The sequence below is a fragment of the Struthio camelus genome, chromosome 21 (assembly GCF_040807025.1).
Source record: "Struthio camelus isolate bStrCam1 chromosome 21, bStrCam1.hap1, whole genome shotgun sequence".
Classification (NCBI taxonomy): Eukaryota; Metazoa; Chordata; class Aves; order Struthioniformes; family Struthionidae; genus Struthio; species Struthio camelus.
In genome coordinates this window covers 2,304,303-2,329,224 of record NC_090962.1, presented here as the reverse complement: position 1 = coordinate 2,329,224, position 24,922 = coordinate 2,304,303, and the positions used below count along the sequence as shown (strand labels likewise).

At 40.2% G+C, this 24,922-nt stretch overlaps 3 protein-coding genes across 7 annotated transcripts in view; 2 read left to right on the top strand and 1 right to left on the bottom strand.

The window, feature by feature from the left end:
- The window catches only part of PLCH2 (phospholipase C eta 2), a 143,299-nt gene extending 135,391 nt beyond the window's left edge, over positions 1-7,908 (top strand). Inside the window, exon 26 of the mRNA XM_068915963.1 lies at positions 807-7,908. Coding sequence (XP_068772064.1) covers positions 807-2,548 — 1,742 coding nt within the window. The 3' untranslated portion in view covers positions 2,549-7,908. The remainder of the gene's footprint in view (positions 1-806) is intronic.
- Positions 7,909-8,059: 151 nt separating this feature from the next.
- Positions 8,060-23,495, top strand: LOC104141947 (probable glutamate receptor). 3 transcript variants are annotated; one of them, XM_009671603.2, is made up of 11 exons: positions 8,060-8,171; positions 10,168-10,275; positions 13,338-13,369; positions 15,073-15,132; positions 15,970-16,149; positions 17,284-17,510; positions 18,546-18,643; positions 19,176-19,393; positions 19,955-20,180; positions 20,806-21,053; positions 21,580-23,495. In XM_009671603.2, the coding sequence occupies exons 2-11, from the start codon at positions 10,203-10,205 to the stop codon at positions 21,679-21,681; spliced, it is 1,464 nt and encodes a 487-aa protein (XP_009669898.1). In that variant the 5' UTR covers positions 8,060-8,171; positions 10,168-10,202; the 3' UTR covers positions 21,682-23,495. The 3 variants fall into 3 exon arrangements, with proteins under 3 accessions (XP_009669898.1, XP_009669899.1, XP_068772077.1); XM_009671604.2 differs by having other exon boundaries at positions 8,086-8,171; positions 10,165-10,275; XM_068915976.1 differs by lacking the exons at positions 8,060-8,171; positions 10,168-10,275 and adding an exon at positions 13,110-13,240.
- The window catches only part of PANK4 (pantothenate kinase 4 (inactive)), a 28,476-nt gene continuing 24,929 nt past the window's right edge, over positions 21,376-24,922 (bottom strand). For 2 of the 3 annotated variants that reach the window (XM_068915964.1, XM_068915966.1), the window contains exons 18-19: positions 24,476-24,544; positions 21,376-23,896 (exon numbers count right to left, since the gene is read on the bottom strand). In XM_068915964.1, coding sequence (XP_068772065.1) covers positions 23,683-23,896; positions 24,476-24,544 — 283 coding nt within the window. In that variant the 3' untranslated portion in view covers positions 21,376-23,682. The remainder of the gene's footprint in view (positions 23,897-24,475; positions 24,545-24,922) is intronic. The other variant, XR_011135773.1, reaches the window with a different exon arrangement.

The window sequence follows — 24,922 nt, the reverse complement described above, 5'->3', positions numbered from 1 at the left end:
GGTTTAGAGATGTGGGGAGTAGTCCTTTTGGCATGATTGCTTTGTGTCTTAGGGTACATGGTATAAACTTTGCAACTGGAATGTCTTTTTGGCCGCTGTACTGACTCTTCAGGAAGATACTTCAAGCCTGGTGTTCATGGAGCGTGCACCTGTGTATAGTTTTTTAAAGATAAATAACAAAATTTTTTAGGAAAATAAAGTTACTATATTGAAAGTTTAAAAAAGGCACATTGACTACAGCACATTATACATATACAAATCATTTTACTGTAATCCACTTCAGAAGTCGTATGCTGCTTCTCTTCTGCATAATTGATCATTGGAATCACATCTGTTGCTTGGGCAGTGATGTTCTGATTATATATGTTCTGATAATGATCTGATATGCTGCCATTTTTGAGTGATGGAAGGAATAAAACAATTCAAGTGGTGCTGGCTGATGGAGGAAGAAAAGTTCTGAGGAGGAATACAAGGGCGCTAAGAAATGTACTAGTACCATTCTTTGAATATGCACAATCAGGAAAACCATACTTTGCTAGTAAGCATGGACTGAGATTTTTCAAAAGCCACGTGGCTGTTGGATAGCTCAAACTGAATGAGCTTTTACTTTTACTGCCTTTATTGGCGCTTGAAATCATAAAAGTCATTTAAAAAACTGTGACTGATATTTCCACTGCTACTTTAAAACAAAAGGATGTAAAGAATGAATATTCAGCTAAACTGGAATTGGTAATAACTGATTAACCTTGTATCTCTGTTTTTCTTGTTTTTTTCTTTTTCCTGTCTCCTTCATATCTCCCAATTAGATATCTGCCAGCTCTCAATACAGAGGTCAATCACTTCTTTATGCAGCCTAGAAACTATCACTGAAGAGCCCAGTATTGCCAATGAAAACCAACATGCCACCATCTTCTTCCCTCTACCCGTTGCTCCTTACAGCGATTCTGAAAAAGGGTCTACATCTGATCGTTCCACTGATTTTCAATCAGAAGAAAGCAGCCCATACAATCAGCCTGAAGAACCTCTATACACTAAAGAACAAAGAACAAATTTGGCTACAGAAGACCAAGTGCAGGTAACCACAGCAGCAGCTAACAGAAGTGTATTAGTCCAAGAAGATGAGAGAGCAAGTATGGCAAGATGTCTCAAAGAAGAAAATGGTTGGACACAAGCATGCAGTCATGCTGAAGATGAGTTTAGTGTGGCAGTGCATCCTCAACAAGCCTGGCTGGTAGTGGCAGGTAAGACTGCTGACCAAGCTGCTGAGAACTGCCAGAAGCAAAATGACCAGCCAGGTCAGGTATTAACAGACGTGAAAAGCATCATTGAATGCAAAGGCCAAAAGCTTGGTGCAGCAGCTGTCCCACTGCAGCATAACAGTGTCATTAACTGCACACAGCTAGCTTTGCCTCCAGGTGCATTCCAGAAAGCCCAGTCTGCACAGGCTCCAGGTGTTTCTGTTTCTCAAACCAGCTCTTATTTATTAGTAAGGAAGTCAAAGAGTGAAGGTCACAAGATGTCAGACTCCTCAGCCTTAATAAAAAATCTAAGTAGCCTGTCTCCAGCAGCAGAAGTATATTTTGATGCCACTGTTAATGACCGGATCTGGAGCAAGCTAGATTGCAGCAGTCACCGTGACAGCATGTCTTCCTCTTCTAGCATGTCCTCCAATGACACTGTGATAGATCTCTCCCTGCCCAACCTGACTCGAAAAAGCCTCCCAGATCTTGGCATCCGTCATGAAAATTTGGAGCCCCTTGCTGTTAGAAAGGGTATGCGCCCACGATCTGCTACCGCATCAGGTAACGAGATGCCAATGGTGAGCAAGAGCAAATCCAATCCTAATCTGAGGTCTGGCCAGCTGCCAGTGGATGAATTATGCCCACGGCCTCTTGCCAGGTGTTCTCAAGATGCATTCTCATCCATCCCTAGAAGGCAAACCTGGAGCAGGTTGTACATGGAAAGTCTCAGACAATCTTCTCTCAAATCCAAAGCGCAAGATAAGGTTGGGAATAGCCAGGCAAAATCCAAAAGTCTTGGAGACCTTACCTCTGATGATATCGTATGCACTTTTGAAAGCAAATACCGGAGCATCAGCAGGAGTTTTGTCACTCGATCAATGCGGGAGCAGCGCCGCTCCTCAGGCCTCAGACCCTCAGTCAAATCCCAGGATGAGTTGACTGAGCAGCTAAAGAAGCTGACAGCCTTTCAGCAAGCAAATGATATCACTTCCCCCACTAGTCTTGATCCAACTGAATCTGAAGAGGAAGGGGAGAGCTTGGGACTCCTTCGCAGGTCTTCATCTCGGAGTCAGAGTAGGGTACGATACATTGCCAACAGGGCCAAACAAGCTCAGGAGAGACAGCGGTTGCAAAGCCTAGGCCAGCTCAGTGGGAGTCCCATTGAGGAGAGAGGAAATCCAGAGGGAGCCTGCAGTGTTGTAAAAGGTGTTTGTATGGATGTAGCTTCTCCTACGGTGTTTACATCCCAGCCTAAGAACCAGACTGAAAACACTGACACAGAGGTCTTTTTTATGTTGAAATTGTAATTCTGGGAAGCACTGAGTAAGTTGATGTTTACACTCCTGTCAAGACAAAATGTAGTGACCTAAGAGGCACAGAATGTTCGCATATGGCATAATGCATCCTTGTCTTCCCTTGATAGTGAAGATAATTAAGATCATGACTCCAAAAGAATAGATGAATGTTTTAGACTTGCCAACAATCTGTGGAATTAGAACAACCAAATGAAATCAAAGGCTGGTATTTTAACAGTCTTAATGATCTGACTTTTTTTTTTATTGCACTTTTTCCAGCTTTCCATCTGGCCTCCTTTGTCTGTGACCACTGCTTTGCACTTGCAATTTACTCTGTGCAAAACTTGCATTCTTTACTAATTTAAGTGATTGCTTCCTACAGGTAGATAAACATCTTTATGATGATAACAACAGCTAAAGTAAATTTTGCTGGATTTAAAATCATGTTTCCTGTTCTGTTTTATTTTTTGGAAGAATTTGAGGCATCTGAGTGTATCCTCTTTGGAAGACAGTCAAAATTGCAGTGTAATTGTTTCCTGAATTAATAGTACCTAAATGAGAGTAAATAAAGTCCATCTTCTATCTTTGTCCAGTTTCTTTCAGTGAAAAATCTACGTTGCCTCACTCTTTGAAGAGGATAACTCTCACCATGTTCCAAAACAATGATTTTTCTTTTTAATCAAGTTTGTGTGTGTATATATATATACACACACACACACATATATGTGTGTGTGTATGCATGTATATATGTCCACCCATATATTATATATGCACACATACAGACACTTAAAATGAACTATGACTGTTTCTTGTTTCAAAACCTAATCTATGGAAAAGAGCCAAGAGAGAGAAGGAAATTAATAAAACAGACAGGAAATATCTTCTGACTTCAACTCCAAAATGGCTAAAAAGTATGCTAGTCTTTCCTTTGAAACAGAACCACCCCTTCTTTATGGTATTTTAACAATGCTGCTGTACATAGCACCTTTTGGATGAATTGTACTTTTTCTGTATTGCACTGCCATACAAAATTTTCAATGATATGTTCTTAAAAAGATATATTTAAATTTTTTAGATGGACATATTTAGAATTAAATACCAACCTAAATAGAATATTCATTTTTTCTACCCCTTTTTATTTTTGGTTTCTTCCACCTCCAGAATTATTATGTCATTTATTATAGATGCACATTTTATCAATGATGGAGAATAATGTTTACTATGTTGTGTTTTAAAGAGAAACAGAGGTTTAATTTTATTTTCAGGATGTATAGATTCCCTTCTGAGAGGATATTTTCAGGATGCATAGATTCCCTTCTGAGAGGATATTTTGCTTTTGTTTACAAAAATTCTTCTGTGCATAGTGCAAAGCCTATAAATCTGTTTGTAAAACCACCTGACACTGCTAAAATAAACATATTTAACCTTCCAGCTGTTGACTATTTAGCTATGACATAACACTTTGTGCATGCTGTCTAGAAGTGTGTGGTATGCAAACATGGTTAATTCTTTCCCTTCTTGTTTTAAAATTTGTTTAGCGGATAACATTTCATTTTACCCTTTTTCAGAGTAGTAGCCATTTCAGATCCTGCTCAAATTTTTGCAGGTCCACCAAAACATGGGTGGAGACTGGCATCCTATTGTTGTGTGATACACTGCACGTGGATAGTTTTGAAGTGGTGCCTTTGTTTGGCAGGGCCAGTGACAGCTCTAGATGAAAATTCTTGGGGGTTCCATGTAATTCGTAGCAGAACAGATGTAATCCAAGGACCTAATCCATTCTGTTACAGCCAGAGCAGTGAATGTTGTAGAGAACTGCTCTCTGCAGCAGAAATTTGCTCTCGATTAGTCTCATTCAAAAATACAGTTTATTCTCCTCCTGTCCCAGCAAAGTGCACAGTGAATGTGTATGTTACTTAGTGCATACTCTCCTTGTGGATTGCAGGGCCTGAAAGGCATTCCTGGCTTCTCGTGTTAGTATCATTTGGCCATAAGCATATCAACACTGAAATATCAAAGTATCAGGCTAATTTAATTATAGCTAATGATTTGATCCTGACATAGCAATGGGGCCTGGGAGTGGAGGCTTAATTTTTCTGATTCAGTCTTTTTAAATGATCTTCAGTGTGTTTTGTCTAAAAGTACTGTTCAGTTTTTCATCCTGGCTCTGATCTGCTTATTTTCACAATTTCGATGAAAGGCCCTTGAGGTTTGTGGGGGAAAAAGAGGTTTGGAACATGCACTGAAGTAAACCTGCAATATTTTTTGGAATCTCTGAAGAAAAAAAGGTAGATCAGCAAAGCAGAATGTGTGATATGCCAAGATCAGTCTTGCATTGTGTCTAACACAAATAAAATTTCATTAACATTCTCTAGACGCAAAGACAGTCTGTAACATTTTAGTTTTGGGCTGCAGGATGTTGCAGCTTTTTTATCCCTAAAGCTAGAAAGCACACACAACTTGACAGCTTTAGAAAGTTAGAGGCTTGTTTTAAGCTTTTTGTGTCAAATCAGTGTGTGAAAGGCCTGATAATGTTTAAAAGGGCTATTTATCTCCCTTTGAAAAGACCAAGTTTCATAATCAGATTATCTTACAATTGATTTAGCAGTACTCATTAAATTAACGCACCTCACAGAAGGCAGTGTCACGTAGCATTTAACTTTTATCTGTGTTCACATTTTTGACAAACTGTGTGGATTTAAATTACTATGGTACACATGAATTTTGTCCTCCTGCTTGCAAGTTAACAGAAACTGCCTTGGCAACTTGTTTTGTTTCACCGCATAAGACCTTTAATGATGTGTCCGTTTATTTATCTGAATGGAATTTATTTCATGGTGCCTACACTGTTGAATAGCAGAAGTTTAATAAGCAGTTCCTGTCTTGTTGGAGGAAGAGGGACGCTGCTTATTCAGATCTGATCAGCATGCAAGGTGTTGTCTAAAGAGGTAAAGAAAGCAATGAAAATTATCAGTAACAGAAGTGGTAGTCAGGGCTCCTAGCAGCACTGATTTTCATTTTACCTCTCTACTCTTATTCTCTTGCAAATCTTCTGTGCCATCCATACACTGATGGCCAAGATGAAAAAACAGAAATCCCCTCCCCCCCGACACCTGAAGTGGCAGATGGATACAACAAACATGCAAGTTGAGGGTAAAACCACAATGGCCAGTGCGTGCCAACTGCTAAGCCAGTTACTTGCACTTTGCAGTAATCACTGGTTGCTATATAGCAGCTGCAAATGTTTACCATAACTATACTGCTGTAGTGCAGCACTCAGGGATCCATGGGAGGGAGGCATCCACATTTAGGCCAGAAGCCCTTGCAAACACTGCACAAGCATTGGTTTGTTGTGCTCTGTTCAGGGTGTCATGCAACAGAACAAGAGCCTGGCTGCAGATGTGAAGAAAGCTTATGGCAGAGATGCAACTACACTAGGAGTTCGGAGAAAAGAGCAACAAGAGCAGTTGAAATCAGCCTTCTTCCAAGAAGGTCAGTAATTGAGTAAAACGTTACTCAAGGTATTTAGAAGTGTTCTTTTGCTGTGAAGAGCGACATGATCAATAATTTTATTCTATTTCTAATTTGATACCATTTGATTTACGAATGTGAAGGTTCGTTCTAGCGATAGGTAATAAGTCAGTGAAATTTGCATAATAAGCGTGGGTTGCTTTTGTAAGGTTTTTAACACCAAGGCATTTGGTCCTCATATACCTGTTTGAGGAACAATAATCATCAATCAAATCCATAATGCTGCCTACAGGAAGCAATGTGGTATCTATTCTTACTGGCTTGTATAGAAGCAGCAAATATCTTCCCTTGTCCTGAGCTCTTCCTGTGAGGACTCAGACTCGTGTCCCATCTGTTTTTCATTTCGTTAAACTGTAAGATTAGGATATCAAGGTTTCCAGAGTACAAGCAATCTATTACACATAGTTGGATTTGGGATTTATATTCCTCCAACTTAGTGCTTAAGAACACTGATGATACTCGATTGTATCTTTAAGAACTGATTTTGCCAGTGCTAAGATACTTTCAGCTGCCTATAGGCAAACTTAGTACTCTATTAGCACTCATTAGCTGCCAGCTGTGAAAGGTCATATATGTAATGTGCATCTTATTAAAGTCTAGAAAATATTCATGAAAACCAGCTTGGAAACCTCAGCTGATCAAACAGATTTTTTTTACAACTTCCCCTGCATACAATCCTTTACCAGAATCTCTAGGATATACTTATTCTCTAAGAATATGAAAGAAGTCACATTCAAACTACTAAAGATAGCACCAAGAAAAAAACCTGTGAACAGATCCAAGTATCTTAGAGAAGTCTAAGGTGAATGGATCTTTCATGACTCTTTGTGATGTGGTCCTGTAGAGAGAACAGAGTTATCTTTCTATACTTCTATTTAGAATATATCTTAGTATCTTGTCATTATTTATATTGCCAGAATGATTTATACCATGCTCTGAAGTGCATTAAAAGTGATCCAAGAACTCTTGCAGCAAGCTTTAAGCCCTTGAGCTCTGTTAGGGCAGGCATCACCACATACAGTCTTCTAAGTGTTTTTAATTGAAATATGAGCAATTTTTGACTCTGTAGAAGACAAGCTATGTTGATGTTTAATATTGATTTACTCAGCAGCAGATATAGGAAAAGCTTTATTAAGAAGATGAAGCTGTTCAGGCTGCTGGGGATTTTTCCATCTTGAACAGCGCTCAAAGTCAAGTGGGGAGTAAAGTTCTGTTACTTATTTGAGCGTGGGCATGTTCTATGTCCCCTCTGGGATGAGCTGTAATAGTGTGCTCTGTGCTGAGTTCCTGTGAAGGCGCTGCTTTGTTTTAACAGTGCCTTAATGGGTATATTTATAAATGACCTGACCCAACAGAATCAGCCACTTCTCAGGGTTGTACTTCAGCGTACTTTTGAAGTGAAACTAGTAGATGGAAGGAAGATGGGAACAAGAATTTCACTTAATTCTGTGCCTGTATATTGAAGAGGTCTGAACAAGCTAGACCAGGGATTTGTTTGTCTTGAAGCTCAGGCCTCCCTTCAGCTCCCTAAGCACTGTGAGAAATCCTGGAATGATTTTGTGAGTTTGAGCTGATAACTGATTGATGTGTGCCAGTACTTGGGTTTGGGTTTTTTTGTTTGTTTGTTTTAGTCATTGGTGAATCCCCCAACTACCTCCTGAGACAATCACGGAGTGGAGAAAGCCTCTTCCTTAAGTGGCTTATAGTATCAATAGACAGGAGAGAGGGGCACAGCCAGGTAAGACACAGTGCTGTAGAAAGAGCACTTTTACAAAACCACACAGTAGGTCAGTAATAGAATTCAAATTTTCTGAGTCTCAATGTAGCATTCAGCTGCTGAACTAAATTGCTTCCATACATTGTCCTCTGGCTGGGAGTGCTCTCCTCCTCTCTTCCAAAAAACCAAGGTGCCCCTAGAGTTTGCAGTACTAGCTGGCATGTACTTCCTGCAGGAGCCACTTAGCCTGGCTCCTCCCTCTCTTTTATCTTTATAATAGTGTGAATGCCTGTGAACATTCACTCTTCCAGCAGTTCCATTGTGCCAGTTCATCGCGTTTCTTCTGCTGGTACCCAGTGCAAACTAGGAGAGGCTAAAGGAGTTGCTGTAAGTGAGATGCTGCCTTGAATCCCTGCTGCTGCTGTTCTAGCTGACCAGGATTAAATCCTGTGTGCAACAAGCTATCTCCTTCCTGGTTGATGGCTGTTCTTTTCCACTGCTCTGTTTAGTACTGATGTCTTCGTTCAGCGCTGCATGCAGAAAAATGGTTGAGGGGTAGTATTGACAGGTCTTTTTGGTTACGTTTTAATAGAGTGAAAAGCTTCAAGAGTGAGAGAGCTGGTTTTAGCAAAGTAATTTAGCTACCCCTCTCCCCAATATTCTCTCTTTAACTGATTCTGTTCATCGTTAAATGATTCTAATACTAAATTAGAGTTAGGGAAATGTATTTGCTTTTGCAATTTTTTTTCCCACGTTTTATTTAGGCTCTATTTGTTCTTCTTGACAGTAAGCCAGCCAGTGTGTTAAAAACTGATTTCTTTTCAAGGTGATGCAAGCAATTTATTACCAGCTCTGATTAGCTTTTTGTGGGGGAGGTCACTTGAAATAAATATTTTATTATATATGCCCAACTATAAGGACAAAAATAGCAGTAATTTTCAGGTAAAATCTGCCAGAGAATAAGCATTTCCTGGCTGGTTTAATCTGAAGATTACTGCTACTTTTTCTTTTATGTGCATTGGTAACTGATTCAGCTGTTCAGTTCATGTGCTGCTCTGGCAACAGCTAACAGTAGCTCCAGTCTGTCTGTATTATCTACAATTACTTTTTAGAAAATCAAGGCTGACCCATAGCTCAAATGTCAGTCCTCTCCTTTGATCTTTTAACAGTATCATCTCCATTATGAAGCTTTTTTTTTTTTTTCAACAACAACAAAAAGAATAGCATTTAAATTTAACCTTGAAAGAATCCTTTATGTCAATGTTATCCAGCGTCTCTTATTCTTCTTAATGTGGAGGTGGAAAACCTGGAAAAAATGAGTGTGGGAAGCCACTGAGGCTTTGTAATGTCAAGAGTTTTCATAGTACAGTTTTGAGGAGTTTCCTAAAAGTTGAATAGACAAGGTTAACTGAAGCATCTTCTCTCTTAGGTATTTTTGCACACCTCAGTCAGAAGCAAGTAATACCATACTGTAGCATCTTTTTTTTTCTGATTAGTCTCTTTAATGGTGAGTTCTCTAGGGCATTTTTAAAATACATTTTTCATAGTTTCTGGGGTAATGGCGTTCTGAGCCATGTTTGGCACTATGATGACAAATGCAATGGAAAATACTGCAGTAGTTTGAGACGTGGCATTGGTAGTCTTTCTTTTGTTGCTGTTTTTCAATGACAAGTGTATAATTATTTCAAGCCCTACAGAAATTTTGTTATACAATTTGAAATGAAGAAGTTAACAGTATGTAATCTGAGTGAAGTATGCTGTTTTTCAGCCTCTCCCCGCTGCCTCTATGCCTTTGTTCAGTAGAGTAGGATTGAGAGAAAAGAGGGCTTCAAAAATAATTTCTCGTGCCTATTGGTGCAGGACGAAGCAGTTCTGATTCATTTCATTGTCACCAAAATGATGTGAACGCTTCTGCTATCTGCAGCCCAAACATAAAGTGCAATTAGCATTTGTTTTTAAGCCCCCCTAAATGTGAGTCTGTTTCTTCACTGAGGTGTGATCTACAGGAGTATTGCAACTCTGAGTGAAGCCAAAAACAATCGGGCTTCAACAGAAACTGCTGATAAGCTTCTTTTATCCAATGCCTCAACTGGCTACATCACAGAGCCAACTGGAAGAGAAAAAAGTGCAAGAACATCCAGTGGATAAATCCACTTTATAGGTTTGTGGCATTCTTTTTGCTGCAGTGGAATTTTTGCCAGAACCTCTTCTTTGGTATTTGTTATGCCTGGTCTCAGAAGTGATTGTGTTTTCACTTGCAGACCTTTGTTTGAACTGGGACCCTCCAGAATGAAATGCAGAACATCCAAGATATTCTGACATTTTACCCAGCCCTAATGAACCAAAAAACCAGCTTTAACTACTTGCCTTTCATCTCTAGCAGGAAGTGCCCTCTAGGCACGAGTTATTTGTGCTCCAATGGACAAAGGTCTTCACTTCATGCTCTGTGTGATTACAACCGTGCTGCTCCTAAGAGAATCAAGCCAGACAGGTGAGAGCAACATTTGATCCACCAATGCTGGCTGCATCCAAATGTGGTTTTGTTCTTCTTTGCAGTGTATTAATTTTTCCATTCTTTAACTGCTAGTGCCTACTGGACTCTATCTTAAACGTAGGAATTCGGCTGTAGATTTGATTATTAAGACACCATCAGAACCTACCTTGTTATAACTTGTAATGCTGGTTGTGACTCTGTCATGTTTTGGCTGTAAACCAGATTACAGTGATCAGTGAGGGTGAAGAAGCTTTGGAACAGGGAGGTTGGATGTCCTTGAACACAACTGTTGTGGTTAAAGCTGTACTCTTTTAGAGTCTATCGTCCCTTGAATTACAGCAAGTTAGGCTGATTAACTTGTTCCTGTTGTTAATGTTTTTCATGTTACTTGTTTAGCCCCTCCGCTCCCGGCATGCTTTGGGAAGAAGAGGGGAATTTAGTGCATTGAATTTGGCAACTCAGTGAGGCCCCAAGTCTTTTTGCTGCCAAAAGGTAACACTGCATTTCCCCTAAGGAGTTTAGGGGATAGTAATAGGAGCTTGGCCTGGATTTCTGCACAGTGATCAGCTGGCTGGATGACACTTTACTCTGTGTGAGGAGTTGGCAAGCTTGCTCTTTTCTCTGGGGATTGCAACTGCTGCGGGCTGAAGAACAACAAATGCTATTGTTTCAATCCTACTGTGGCTTCTGGGTATTCTATGCCTGGCATCCAAACTCAGATTAAGGAGTAGTTTAGGCTTACAGAATTACTGGGAGGCAGAAACTGGCTCTCTGTTTAGAGGGCTAAGTAGAGCACCTTCACTTCCTCTGCTGCCTTACCTGTCCATCTCACCCATGCACGTCCTATTTAGCTGAAGCTGGTAATCGCATAGCTATGGTAGCGGCTGTTCACCTAGCATGCTCAGGTTTCACATACTTCAATCTTTTACTTCAGTGACAATGGTGAAATTCTCTCATACTCTTATCCTGAATGTCCAAGTGTGCTCCAGAATTATAATTCACCTGACCTATTGCCTCTTCTTTTAATTCAGCTAATCCTCCTGTTCAGCAGTTGCAACAACGGAAGCTTTGGCAAAGGATGCCGGGCAAGTCTGCTAGACTAGACAGGGAAAAGGTGGTAGAAAATTGGGATGTGGTGCCCAGTTTTTAAACAGTGCTATAAGCTTTTTCACATCATGTCAAGCAAGGAGTTGTCTCCCATTAGAAGGCTGTTTGTGCTCAGAGTCATTAGTGTGGCAAACCCCCACGCAGAAGGAGTAAGGACAAGGCTGATTTTTGCTAGCACAGTTATTTCCTGCAGCTGCAGCCTTTGGAGGATGAGAGTGGAGGGATGAGCCCCTTTTCTTTGTGTTATGTTTTTGTGTGTTTTCACAAAAAATTCTCACAATACGTACTTGGCTTTTGAGAAATGTCACTGCCATGAACTTTTGAGTTAGTGCTGCTACTTGATTACTTATGGTCTTTTCAGGAGTTGGTAGTTCTTACAATAGAGCTTTGAACAGCTGCATCCAGTGCCGCTGTGGGGGAGCTGAAACCCTCAGTACAAACTGTTTTCTTCCAAGAGACCCTAACAGGTCTTCAGAAAGGAGCCAGCTTTTACTGGCTCTAAAGAGTTTCCAAAGGGAGACAAGAGAACTCCTTTGTGAAGGTTTCCAGCTCCCATGGAGAACTGTATTGAAGAGGAAAAAAGCAGGTTTTGTTTTGCAATAAAGTAGAGTTCCGCAAAAGACCAGAAAACGCAGAACCAAAGAATGAATAATACATAATGAATGATTTTTATTATACTTAATGAAAGATCTTTAAAAGCTTTTGCTTGAGGGATTTTGGCCTTTTGCTTTTAGATAGTTAATTCTTTGATTCTAAGCAGTAATATATGCACATATTCTAGAAAAAACATTCTGGGCAGTTAATGAGTTATATTTTGGTTTTAATTCTGCACCTCAATCATTTTAATATAGCCCTCCTGAAGTTTGGGTGGGAAGTGAGGTATTCTCCTGACTGTTATGAGAAGGGAGGCTGAGGATCAAATAATTTAACATGGCAAGTTGTGCATCAGAGCAGTGAATAGAACCAGAAGCATGGTTAACCTCAATAATAATACTTTTACAGGTGAATTGTGGAGTTCTTACCCAAAAGCAAGGTATCATTACCTACTATGTTTTACAAATGGGAGACTGAGGTACAGAAAGGAGAAGTAATATGGAACAGATCAGTGGCAGATTTGACAGCAGTCCCTGATGTTTTCACTCCAGTGCTGTCTACAGGGCTGTGCTGTCTCTCAGTACACTTAAACTCTTTGCTAGTTTGATTGACTTTCTTTGCTGTCTATTTCTTGATGGGGCACAATGAAAAGGCAACACAAGACAGGCTTCCTGATCCCTCTTTCTTTAGTGCTGTCACTGTTTTTCCTGGTTTTGCTCATAGTCCTTTTTGGAGGCTTTAATTTTCCCTACTCACAGGAGTGAAAAGTCAGAGTACTTAGAATTTGGGGTGGGGGGATGCAAAAGGATGTGGTGGGGAAGGATTTCTGTCCCAGTGGTTGCAAGATGGCCTCCTTTGGCTGCTTTGACAATAGGAACCTATCATCAGTAGGGGAAGGGAAAAACAAGAAAACCCAGTAATGAAATTTAATGGTGATGAATTTTTTTCCTTAGGGGCGTACGCAAGGTGTTGCAGGAGACAAGAGTGAATCTTGGTGTTGTGAAGTAGCAGGACAGCTGGCTTTTCATCCTGTTGGGGGGCAAAAAGGGTGCAGTTCTCCAGAATTCATTCTTCAATGTACGAGTGAGAGCCGTAATAATTAAGTTGCAACTAGAAACTTACACAGCCTAAATTTTGGCTATGTATATTTCTGCTTTGGTTTAATTAATGCTGTTCTGTGAATGAGGAAATAAACTTGACAAAATTGCTGTGAGTCAACTGCACTATGAGCTTGTGAGTCAAGGATAATCATTCTGTTTATGTAAGTACAATATGAAATGAGTTTATGAAACTTAAATTGTAAGAAGCTATAAATGTAAGTGTTGCAAGAAGTTGATTTTTTTTGTGTTTTTTTCCAGGAACTACCAAGAATGATGATGCTGTGAGTAAGGTATGTCTAAGTTTATTGGTGCAGAGCTACCAATGAAGGCATACATGAGGAAGTTTTACGTTTTAAAATGCTTTTCACCTGTAAAGAGCTATGATTTTTGAATGTACTTTTCATGCCTATTTCTAAGTCTGTCTGTATCTCTCTGTAAGTTTTCTTTATAATTTGAATTTTTTTTCCATATTCAAAATTCAGTCATGCCCCGAGGAGGAATCTGCCTTTAGCCCTGGCTTCATGGCTATAGAATTTAAACCTCAGAGTTATTCCTTTGCTTATGATCATTATAAACTCCTTAGCACTGACAACCACACAGATATATATGAGCATGCAGAGATACCATTTTTAGTTCTTAGGATGTTTTTAACTCCCCCAAATTCGTATTCAACATAAAGAGGTATTTAGGGGAGAAGCTTCCTCAGACTTGTAGGAGGAGGATGGCACATGTCACTTAAAATACAGTCTGCTTTAACATGTAGATATTCACCAAAGGCAAGACAGTATATATTCTAAAGATATTACAATCAAAAATGATGGGTGACTGGGTCATGGTAGTGTAGGGAGGTGAATGGAATTGTCCAAATGGCCTAGGTAGAAACAGAACTTGGGTCTGGCCTAGGTAGAAACAGAACTTGGGTCTCCTGAATGTCAGCTCATTTCTCAATCTCAAGCCATGCTGCTACCTTTCTGATGTATTTACAAAAATTGTAGCACATTGCTGAGATTTTTTAAGAACCATTTTGGAACCTTCAATAATTGATGGGGCCAAGTGAGGGGCTAGGATTTTTTTGTCTTTTGTTCTATTCACCCTCTTGATCAGTAGGTATAAATGTTTTTAAAAGGTCTGAAAAGAAATGCGGCTGTAGTTTTGACTTTGGTCTAACAGCAAGTTGTAGCTCTTCTGACAATAACAATACTGGTTCCAGAACACCCTGCATTAGTTAACTTCTGATCACAGCTTCAAAGATAAAGCTCATCCCTTGAAGTCCTTCCATCCCTAAGAGAGAAATAAGTTTGTTTAACTTATGCCAGAAATAGAACTTCTTTGGCGGATCTTGTAGTATGCACACAAGCTCTCTCACTCTGTCTAGAAATTTATCTGATGATTTTAGAAAAGAGATACACTTAAAATCAACAAGTCTTACAGAATTAGACAGCTTTACTGATAAAAGTTTGAAGTGTTCTGAAGTTGTTCTGATGAGAAACCATTACATGAGTTGTGTGATTGTGCAAGGTTGGATGATGCACTCTTTAATCCAGCATTCAATGCAGTAGTGAATTCCTGTTTTCTGTCCTCCTCATCGCAGGTTCCCTGATGTTCTGTGTCTTCAGGAATTGCTCTCTAATGAGGCCTTAATTGGCTGCTAGCTGTTTTGTCTGCAACATAAATTAATCTCCTTGGAAGACTGTATGCACTGTGTATCTGAAGAAGTGTGACAACATTTAAAGTGATTTTTATTTGGACAAAGTATGCTGGCAACATACAATGAAATGAAATGCTCATGAGTTATTAATTACTGTCAGGGAACAGTGATGCATGAACGAGGTAGAGTAGTGATGAGATGAATTGTTGCAGATTTTGGGGGCAGATTTATAGCTGACTTAAAACAAAAGCCCCAGACGTCAGATAATAATATAAGCCCCAACTCAGTAGGGCCATGTCTGAGACTTTCGAAATCCAATTATTTCTTTAATTTTTTGACCTGCAGGGCACTGACCCAGGAGGGCCAGAAGAGGATCTTCCAACTTTGACTGTCACCACAATCCTGGTAAGGCAGAGTGACACAACACTGACAATGGCAGGGCTGGGATTATACCTCACTTTCAATGTTCCATCCATATATTTGCAGGTTCTTTTTTTGACTTTGACACTGGCACCCCTGTTCGTCACATACAGTATTTTCAGAGTGCTCACCCAATAGTGCAGAAGTACAAGGTGTCTGCAGTTTGCAATGGGAGGATTCAAGCACTAGCAAGCTCAGCCCATAAAAGAGGCTGAGAATGCACTTCTATAAAAGCCTGCTATGTGAAGACAGACCTCTTTACTCTGTTTAGCTGTGTCTAACAGTTGTCATGTTACCTGTAAGTTGTTATGTCCTACAGCAGAAAGACTGATAATATATCATAAAATAAAGATCATGTGTGCAGGAGTTAAAAGCAGGCTGTAAGAAAGGAAATGCCTTGCAAGCACCAAACAAGGAGGACCATTCGGAAGAAGGCTTTGCAGTAAATTTTCCTGACTTTGTCAAGGTCCTGCACCTGCAGGTGATGCTCAGCTAATGCTTTGATGGACCAAACAAAATGCATTTGGGCTTCTAGACTGAGAAGTTTTGGTTATTATATTTATTTATCCATTATGTATAATATATATTTATTGGTTGCTTCTCTGGTATGTGCGGCTTGCAGAACACAGCTCCCCTGCTGGAGGACTAGTGGTGACACATAACTCCAGTGAATATCTTGTAGGTTTGGATATGTTTTCCCCATGATAATATGGGGACTGATTTTTGGGGGGAGGGTTTGCTGAAAAAATGGTTTAGTTTACCATTAGTTGCACTGGAGACTGTTGAAAGTGTGTACTTCCATGTGTTTCCCTCTACACGCAGGAAGATCCCTATGCCATGGTGAGAAGTGCAGAACTGGAGGGATACTGCATTGATTTACTGAAAGCGCTTGCTGCAATGCTTCACTTCAACTATAAGGTGAAGGTGGTGGGAGATGGGCAGTACGGTGCCATCTCTTCCAAAGGCAACTGGACAGGGATGATTGGCGAGATCATGAGACAGGTAACTTTCAATGTATCTGTTTGAGGAACTACAGCTCTAACAAGGAAAGAACTGTGCCAGCAGGCACCTGGGCTTCAGTATATTTTGCTCAGGGACTATTTGGAGTCATTCTGTCTTTTGTTTAGAACTGATGACTAGCAAGGGGCTTTGTAGTTAGTTTAGCTTGTAGTTTGTTAGTTTGGAAGCTAAGGAACAGAATTAAAAAATGGCATGGCCATGGCAAGAATCACTGCTACAACAAGGCACTTCTGGTGTGGTGATTGTCCTGTCTCAGAGACTGTCCTGTGTTTCTCTGCAGTCTGAGAGTCTGCACAGACATCTTAGTTCATTAATGAGACAAAGCTAATGTCTTTAAGGAAAACTTGCCTTCAGTTTAACCATTAGGTGAAATCTGCTTGAGACGAGCTCCATTCCTTACTGATAGGTGGAAGGATGTAGTGGCTTTTATCTGACAATTTTTAAAAGCCTACATTAGTGCTGATCATAAACCAGAGTGTGTTAACGTTTCATTACCTTCTTCACGTTCCAATAATCTCTCTGTGTGAACAGATACAATTGTTCCAGGAAAAGGGTCACACTTAGGGAATTTAACCATGGAAATAGGAAAAGCCTGTTGATGATTGGAAAAAGCAGGCCTCTTTCAGAAAGGTAATCCATTAGACTCTTCAAGGAGATTTGAAAATGTGCATCTTATCGAATCATTTGCTGTTTCCTACTGCTAATATTCTGTCAACTGCTGGTAATATTTGATATTAAACCCTCTTTGCTCCTCTGAATTCAGTGTCCAGCTGTCATTCATGTAGTTGTTCCAATCAGAAGGGGCACATGTATTGTTCTTTTTTTGCCAAAACCAATGTGGTTGACAGTGCAGTCTCAGCTTGTGTGTGACACTACTTGCATGTCTTGTAGGAAACCAGAAGCCCCATGTACTAATCAGCACCCCACTGTGAATAATGCAAAACACACAACTATTTTCTTTCACAGAGCTCACAGTCTAAGATGATAGCTTTCTAGTGGGACAGAGAAAGGATTTTGCCCTGTAGATATCTGCCCATTGAGCCTGGGAAGCATTCTATCTGTGTGACAGAAATAAAGTACATTGGATGGGTGATTGTTTTTTTCCCTGTCTTACAGGAAGCAGACATTGCAGTGGCTCCCTTGACAGTCACATCAGCAAGGGAAGAGGTGGTCTCCTTCACCACACCATTCCTACAGACTGGGATTGGAATCTTGCTTCGAAAGGATACCATCTCTCAGGAGACACCTCTCTTCCACTTCCTGGCTCCCTTCAGTAAGGAGACCTGGACTGGCCTCTTATTTGCTTATGTGCTGACATGCCTCTGCCTCTTTCTTGTTGCCAGGTAAAAATGATTTTTTTTCACAGCCTTTCTCAAGACAGCTGCTTTCCCACCTACAAATAAACTGCAGATCTAAAAAAAGTACCAGTGTGCATTTTGCATAGAGGAACGCTCTGTACTGGTCCAGAACCATGGCTAATAAAGCTTAAGTCATGTCAGGTTAGAGAGAGCAGTAAAAGCAGGATTGCCCCATGGATAGCACCATAGAATCACGGAACAGTTGGGGTTTGAAGTGACCTCTGGAGATCATCTGATCCAACTCAGTCTGCTTAAGCAGAGTCACTTACAGCAGGCTGCCCAAGACCATATCCAGTCAGGTTTTGAACATCTCCAAGGATGGAGACTCCAACAGCCTCTCTGGGCAACCTGTTCCAGTGTTCAATGATCAACCACTCTTACAGTAAAGAAGTGGGATCAAAATCTCTTGATGTGCATTATATCCAGAGTTGCTAAAAGGGCCGTGTGTTCGCTCTTTGGCCATTCTCCCTCACCATCATTGAAGTCAGTTTCTTTGCCTTGAACTAAGACCATGTTTTTATGTGCAACTATTCTCTGCTAGTGTGTTTTTATGCACTCTATCCTGCACTGACTTTTGTGGAAGAAATTCTCTCTCTCCTCCTCTCTTCCCTCCTATGGAGCAGGGAAGAGGAGAATCAGCCTTCTCCTCTTGTCTTGATCAGGCTGCACTGCAGCTCACGGCAGCTGCAACCTTGAACGGATGCTCTTATTGCTGCTTTTCTACCTTTAGGCACAGTAAGAATCAGTCTTCAGCCTGTTATGAAGGAACAGAGACATATTACTCAATGACTGAGGAAGAAGGCATCTGACAAACCTGTGACAGGAGCCCCCTGAGCCTTAACTAGTGCAAAGTACTTGAGCCATTGAATTGGAACACTTTGCATTGCTTAAACTGAGACATAAGCAAAGGAGGACCTGCCAAGGAAGGAAAGAGTATTTCCAGGCTATGTGCACCGTTGCAGTCTCACTGCAGGATTTCTTTTTCTGCATGTCTGGTTCTATCTTGTCATTTTCCCACAGACTGAGCCCCTGTGAGTGGAATGAGCCAAAGAATGAAGAAAACCACTTCACCTTCCTAAATAGCCTCTGGTTTGGAGCAGGAGCACTGGCACTGCAAGGTGAGCTGGGAGGTCTGCAATACATGGGCTCTGGGAGTTATATGTTTCTGTTAGATGACTGCATATCCAAGTTTCATTTGTCTGTAACACTGGCATGTTGTGCTGTTGGGCTGGGGTCCTTTCGAAGAAGAAGACATTCAAATTGGGACAGCTGGCAGCACCAAAACTCTCAGTTTGGGGAGTTAAGTTTGCTGGAAGTGTACAGATAGCTGCTTCAGCCTAGGACTGGATATTTTTTTGCTGTAACAATTGCTCTAGGAGATGTCAAGATAACCATTGCACTGTTTGTCTGGGAGAGCAGAGTGTTTTTGGCTACTGATGTTGCTTCAACTCTGCATGCAGTTTTGATGCTGTTCCAACCAGCCTTAGTAGGTCTTTTCAGGCTTGTGTACTCCCTAAATATCTGCAGGGCAAGTTTTGAAGTTTGGCCCTTATATAAAAAAGTCTGAAGAGTCATGGAGCTAAAGTTTTTGGTCTCTCTTACTGTGCATCACCTCCTATACTTTTTATTGACTCCTCTCTGGTCGTGCAGGTGTCACCCCTCGGCCCAAAGCGCTCTCTGTGAGGGTCATTGCTGCCATCTGGTGGCTGTTCACCATAGCCTTGCTGGCTGCCTACATTGCCAACTTCACCGCTCTGCTAAGCTCTGGGAGTGAACAGCTTCCAATCCAGACTTTTGAAGATCTTGTGAAGCAAAGGGAACTTGAGTTTGGGACACTGGACGGCTCCTCCACCTTCTACTTCTTCAAGGTGCAGAGAATCTAATTGTGAACATACACACATGCCTTAGAACTGCTAAACCGCACCCAACTTGTTCAGCTTACCTCTATTGGTTCTTTTACTGCCTTCATCACTGTAGACAGCATCCTTTTCCTATTATATTTTAATTAACATGATTGATATCTGCTGTTTTGTTTAGTCTTCTTTCACCTTTTCTCAGAGGAAAAAGCACGCAGAGGGTTGTATTTTTATAGTGCGTTTTGTGTTAAGACAATGATGCTAGTCTTCAGGGCTTTACTGTGAGCCTTGTGTACCTTGAACAAAAGGACTGACCTAGATTTCGAGTTACATTAACTGGATGTCTGCAAAGTTGTGGTTTTTTTTTTTTGGTGCAGGGGGATACTTACTATTTATAACACTGTAATACTGTATTGTAGAGGAAAGCTGTGCTAGCTCGATGCTAGTCTTCAGTAGAGAGGGCTCAAAGGGAACTAGCTTAAGTACTCTGATTTGCACATGCATGCATTTTTTTTTTTTCCCCCCACATATTATTTTACACTTCAGTTTGACACTTGTATTTTTGGGCTGCAGAATTCCAAGAATCCTATCCATCAGCTGATCTATGAATATATGGACAAGAGACGAGACTATGTTTTAGTCAAAACCTACCAGGAAGCAGTTCAACGTGTGATGGAATCAAACTATGCCTTTATTGGTGAATCGATCTCTCAAGACCTTGCGGCAGCCAGGCACTGCAATTTGATCAGGGCCCCTGAAGTTATTGGAGCCAGAGGATTTGGCATTGCCACTACAAAGGGTTAGTCATTGTGCACAATTGTCCCACTTCACCTGGATTTCATGGCCTTGTAGTAGCAGATTGACAGAGCAGAGAGACACCTTCCTGGCAAGGATAAGTCATGAAACTCAAGACATTTTCCATGCATTAAAACTAATAATATAGTATGAGCATATCTGTAACCCTGCTATCCAGTGCTTTCATTCAATGGATGAATTATCAATCAATCACTAGCACTCACTGACTCATACTTTGAATTATAATAGATGCAAAAAATTCCAACTACCAATGGTGTCATTGGATTCTGTATTTTTTTTTTTCCTCCTTGGCCATGGTAATGCAGAAGAGCTCTTAATGTATTTAGAAGGGCAGACAGCTTGTTTTGTTGTGAGTCTTATCGCTTGTATGTTTCATACATGCTTTACTCTGTCATTTTATCATATATCTATGGATAGTATAGAAATGGTTGCTACATAAGAAAGGCACTTTTCTTATTCCATGGCATTCTGTTTGCAGAATGACCCTCTGAAAGGTGGGAAGCAGCACACAGCTAACCCAGCTTGGTAGCATAGCAGGCAGATTGCTAAAAACATTAAAGCAGATATGGCTTGTCCTATATTCTTCACTTTCATTCTACTACTTCCAGCATCCCTATGGACTAAGAAGCTCTCCATTGCTGTCCTCAGACTGCGTGAATCAGGTGATCTTGACTATCTGCGTAACAAATGGTGGGAGAGCAGCTGCCTTCAAAAAAGTCGAGACAGATGGAGTCCTCTGCAGCCCCAAGCTCTAGGTGGGCTCTTTCTTACGCTTGCAATGGGCCTTGCATTGGGAGTGATTGCAGCTGTAGTGGAGCTGTCAAATAAAAGCAGACATACTGCTGGGCATGTAAAGGTAGGTGACAGTCATTAGTGCCTGTCCTACTCCTTGCCTCCCTTCTGCTTACCATAGGCAAGCTAGGCACCAGTGTTCCTGTGGAAAATGTTAGACTTCTGACTTTAGTGAGCCTGCTTTTTCCTAAGGAAAGTGGGGGGGAGGGACAGGAAAATTCCATGTATTTATTTGTTAGAGCTCTGAAATTTCATAGTTTAGAATGTGTGTTAGTAAACAAAGTTTTAAAAAAAAGTCCCTAAATGAAACATTAAGTAGAAACATTTACCATAATTCCTAGACAGCACCAAGTATGAGTATGTAAGCTGAGTATGTACAGAGGAGAGTAAATCATCAATAACAAGTTTATTCTCAAGAATAGCTATTCTTAAGTCTCTGACAAGCACAATAATGCATGGAAATAAAACCCCAGTCCAGCATGTGCATCTTGTTCTCTATCCCTTTTTTTGTATAGGTTGTGCATGTTTAAAATGCAGATTCTATCATACAGCATGTCTCACCCCTCTGTTCCTCTCCCTTTCTTTTTCAGAAATCTTGTTGCTCCATTTTCACAGAAGAAGTGTGCACTCGTTTACGTATAAAAGAAAATACAAGACAAAGCCAAGAGACTTCAGGGAAGGCAACTGCTTAAACAAAAAAAACTTTAAGAAAAGGGCATGTATTAGTTTTTTATCCTATATATTTCATAGGAACTACATCACCACAGAAATAGGTTTTTTTGGCAAGGCTAGAATGTTAGTTTCCTAACTACAAACACACACAGCACTTCTGATCAGAATTAAGGGGCTTGGAGGAATCTAAATTGGTAAGGGATAGAAGGTAATCTGGGTGTAACAGTTAAAATTAAGGGAAATTAAGATGTTTAAGGTGCTGGATTCATATTTAAGTGTAGCATTTACTGTGTAAGTAAATACATGAATGCCTGCAGGAGTGACTTGGAATAGGTTATTATGAAGCCTCTGCTTACTAATTACAGTATGAGGTAAATTCTGAAAATTAAAGCTCTCACGTGACTGTTCTAAACAAGAAACAGCTGCCTCTTGAATGTTTTAATTATAAATAGGCTGTACTTTTCCCCCTCTTCTAGGGGGAACATGCTGGTCAGTGTGAAGGTCATTTCTGAATCAGAAGGGATAGCTGCATAACAGTTGCATTAACCAACCCCCTCCCCCCCCACACATGCAGGACTTACTTAACTGTACTCTCTTCAATCACCTAAAACCAGAGAAAAGGAGATCACAGTCCACAGTACTGGACTTAGAGATGCAAGACCTGGACCACTTTTCTGAGTAGGCAAGCATTTAGCCTCTGTAAATTTACAATCATAAGATGAGAAGTTCACCTGTTTAGCTATAGAGGATAGTTTGTCCTAATTAAGCTGATCAGTCACTTAGGAAAAAAAAAAAAAAAAAAAGATTCACAGTTAAAATCCAACAGTACTAGAGCATGAAGTTTAGTAATTAGTCCAAAAAAAAAAAAAAAAACTACAAACAAGTCTACCAGGCAAGGGTTCTTGCAGTGAGTAATGAGCATTTTAGATTCTTCTTTTGCTTTCAAAGAAGACTCTTTGAAAGTCATGGAGAAGCTTTCTCTCAACTGCATATTACACAGTTCTCCAGTTAAGCTGCTGTTCTCATATGAGAACTGGAATGACTGAATCATGCACGTGTTGGTTTGCAAACCAAGAGTTAAATCACTGCATTTATGTATGTTACGTCCAATGGCCCCGGGGGGGGGGGGGGGGGGGGAATTCAATTATTTAGAAGTGGTTTTAACTGCACTGCATGAACAAAAACATTAATTCCTATCAGTCCCAGCATTAAATAACTGAAGGTAACAAACTAACAAACACACCTGTGACAGGAACACAGCTAGGTGTTCCTAAATAAAGCAGTACAGATTCACTTTGCAGGTAATTTAGATAGATACACTAAATTATTCAGCAGTGATTAGAACTTAAGAAGGTCTAAGTGCAGAATATTTTTTCACCCTCCCCCCCCCATCCTTGACTGTTCTTGACTGTTGACAAACAGTGGAAGTGGTAGAGTTAGGAGTTCTTCCACGCGTTGGTAAACTACCGTTGTTCAGATATCTGCTATGCTCTCAGATCATGACAGTTCTATTTTAAATACTGCTTAAGCAATGTTTGTTAGGTTAGCAAGTGAACCAATCCTTTAACCAAAAAAACCGCAAAGAGTATGAAACAATTTAGATAACTTTAAAAGCTAACATGGCAAATGCAACGTCAAATTCTTTCAGCACTTTAAAAACTATTTGGTACAGGCCATGTCATTGGTGGCAGAGCTGTATAAAAGATTTCATTGACGTTTAAATATATTTCTATATGAATGTCCCACAGAACAAAAAAATAAAGTCTTTTCATCACAAATACTGCAGCATTAAAATAAACACTTACCAAAATAAACAATGAGTGATATACATATATATATTTGAATGTGTATACTATATAATGAATCATATTGTTGCTTTAAGTCACAAAAGCACAATATAAATATGGAATTTCCTGTGAACTCTTTTCCCTGTTGTAATAAAAATACATTCTTTACAGTTAAAGTAAAACTAGTGCAAGTCCATTCTGCTGCTCCTGTTCACACAGCTTGCCAGAAACATATCATTTACATGGCACTTCATACTTAAAAATGACACTGAAAATTTTCCCTCCAAGACGATCAGCAAGCCAGGAGTTTTTGATAACGGCAAGCTTGAGGCTCTCACACTTCAAAGCCGCGTAATAATTTGTGTGGATAGCACGACCCATGCCTTCAATGATAACCAAGTCCGTCTCCCGTTCTCTGACCAGCACTGCCAAACCTTTATCCAGGCGGCTGAAATGAGAGCTTTGGCTTAGAAACAGTTTTCCTTTTACATGCTAAAAGGAAAGACAGGCTGTTCTAAGGGCTTTATCATTTACAGAAAAGGTGGTAGACTGGAATTACTGATATAACAGCAGCACTTAAACTGAAGCGTACAGGCTTCAAATGAAGCTTTTAAAGTTACATTAAATGCATGCAGAATTGGGATTTCCCACAAAACAGAGGTTAAGTTTTGCTTTCACTAGCGAAACTTAAGTAAAACTAAATAGGCTAACAACATGAAACACACTTGAGTCAAGCGGAGTTCTTGGTCTCATACAGAATTTCACCTCATCAGTAACTAAGCTGCTCATGAAAGTGACAATGTGCAATTGCTGAAAACCAAAATGATAAGTAAGATGCACAACAACCTGTAAAGCTTCGATCAATAGTACAGTTCTGTAACTGCAGACTGAGCAACTCCGGTAGTATTGTGGAAGCGATTCATACCAGGACAGATCAGGAAGGGTGGCCAAGATACTCCAGAGCTAAGTCTCTGGATGACCTTTATCTGATGGAAACAAATAACAAATTGGTACATTGCCAAAATACCTTAGATCTAGACACGGAGAACTTGAACCTGTCTGGACCAACAGCAGCTTCTCTTCCCTCAAGGCAGATCTTTATTTAAACAAACAAAGAAACAGCAACAGTTACATTGCTACCACAACAGGTGGAAAACTGGTAACAAGCCAGACAGTTCAGACAGTGAATATTTAAGTGTTCTTGCAAAGTCGTCTTTTCCCGCCAGGCCTTCACTCAGAAGCACTTAGTGTTTTCTTGAATAACAGGATTTAGTCAGCTACTTATCCTCTACAGGATACAGAGGTTACCAGGGAAGGCAGAGCCAAGAAGTGTAACATGCTTCTAATTATGAAAGTTTTCAAGAAAGATATGATTTCTAAGTTTTTCACCTTAATGAAAACAGTAGAGTCATCTTCCAGATCTTACCTGCAGGTTGTGGATTTCAGGCACTAACAAAAAACTAAATACAAACTA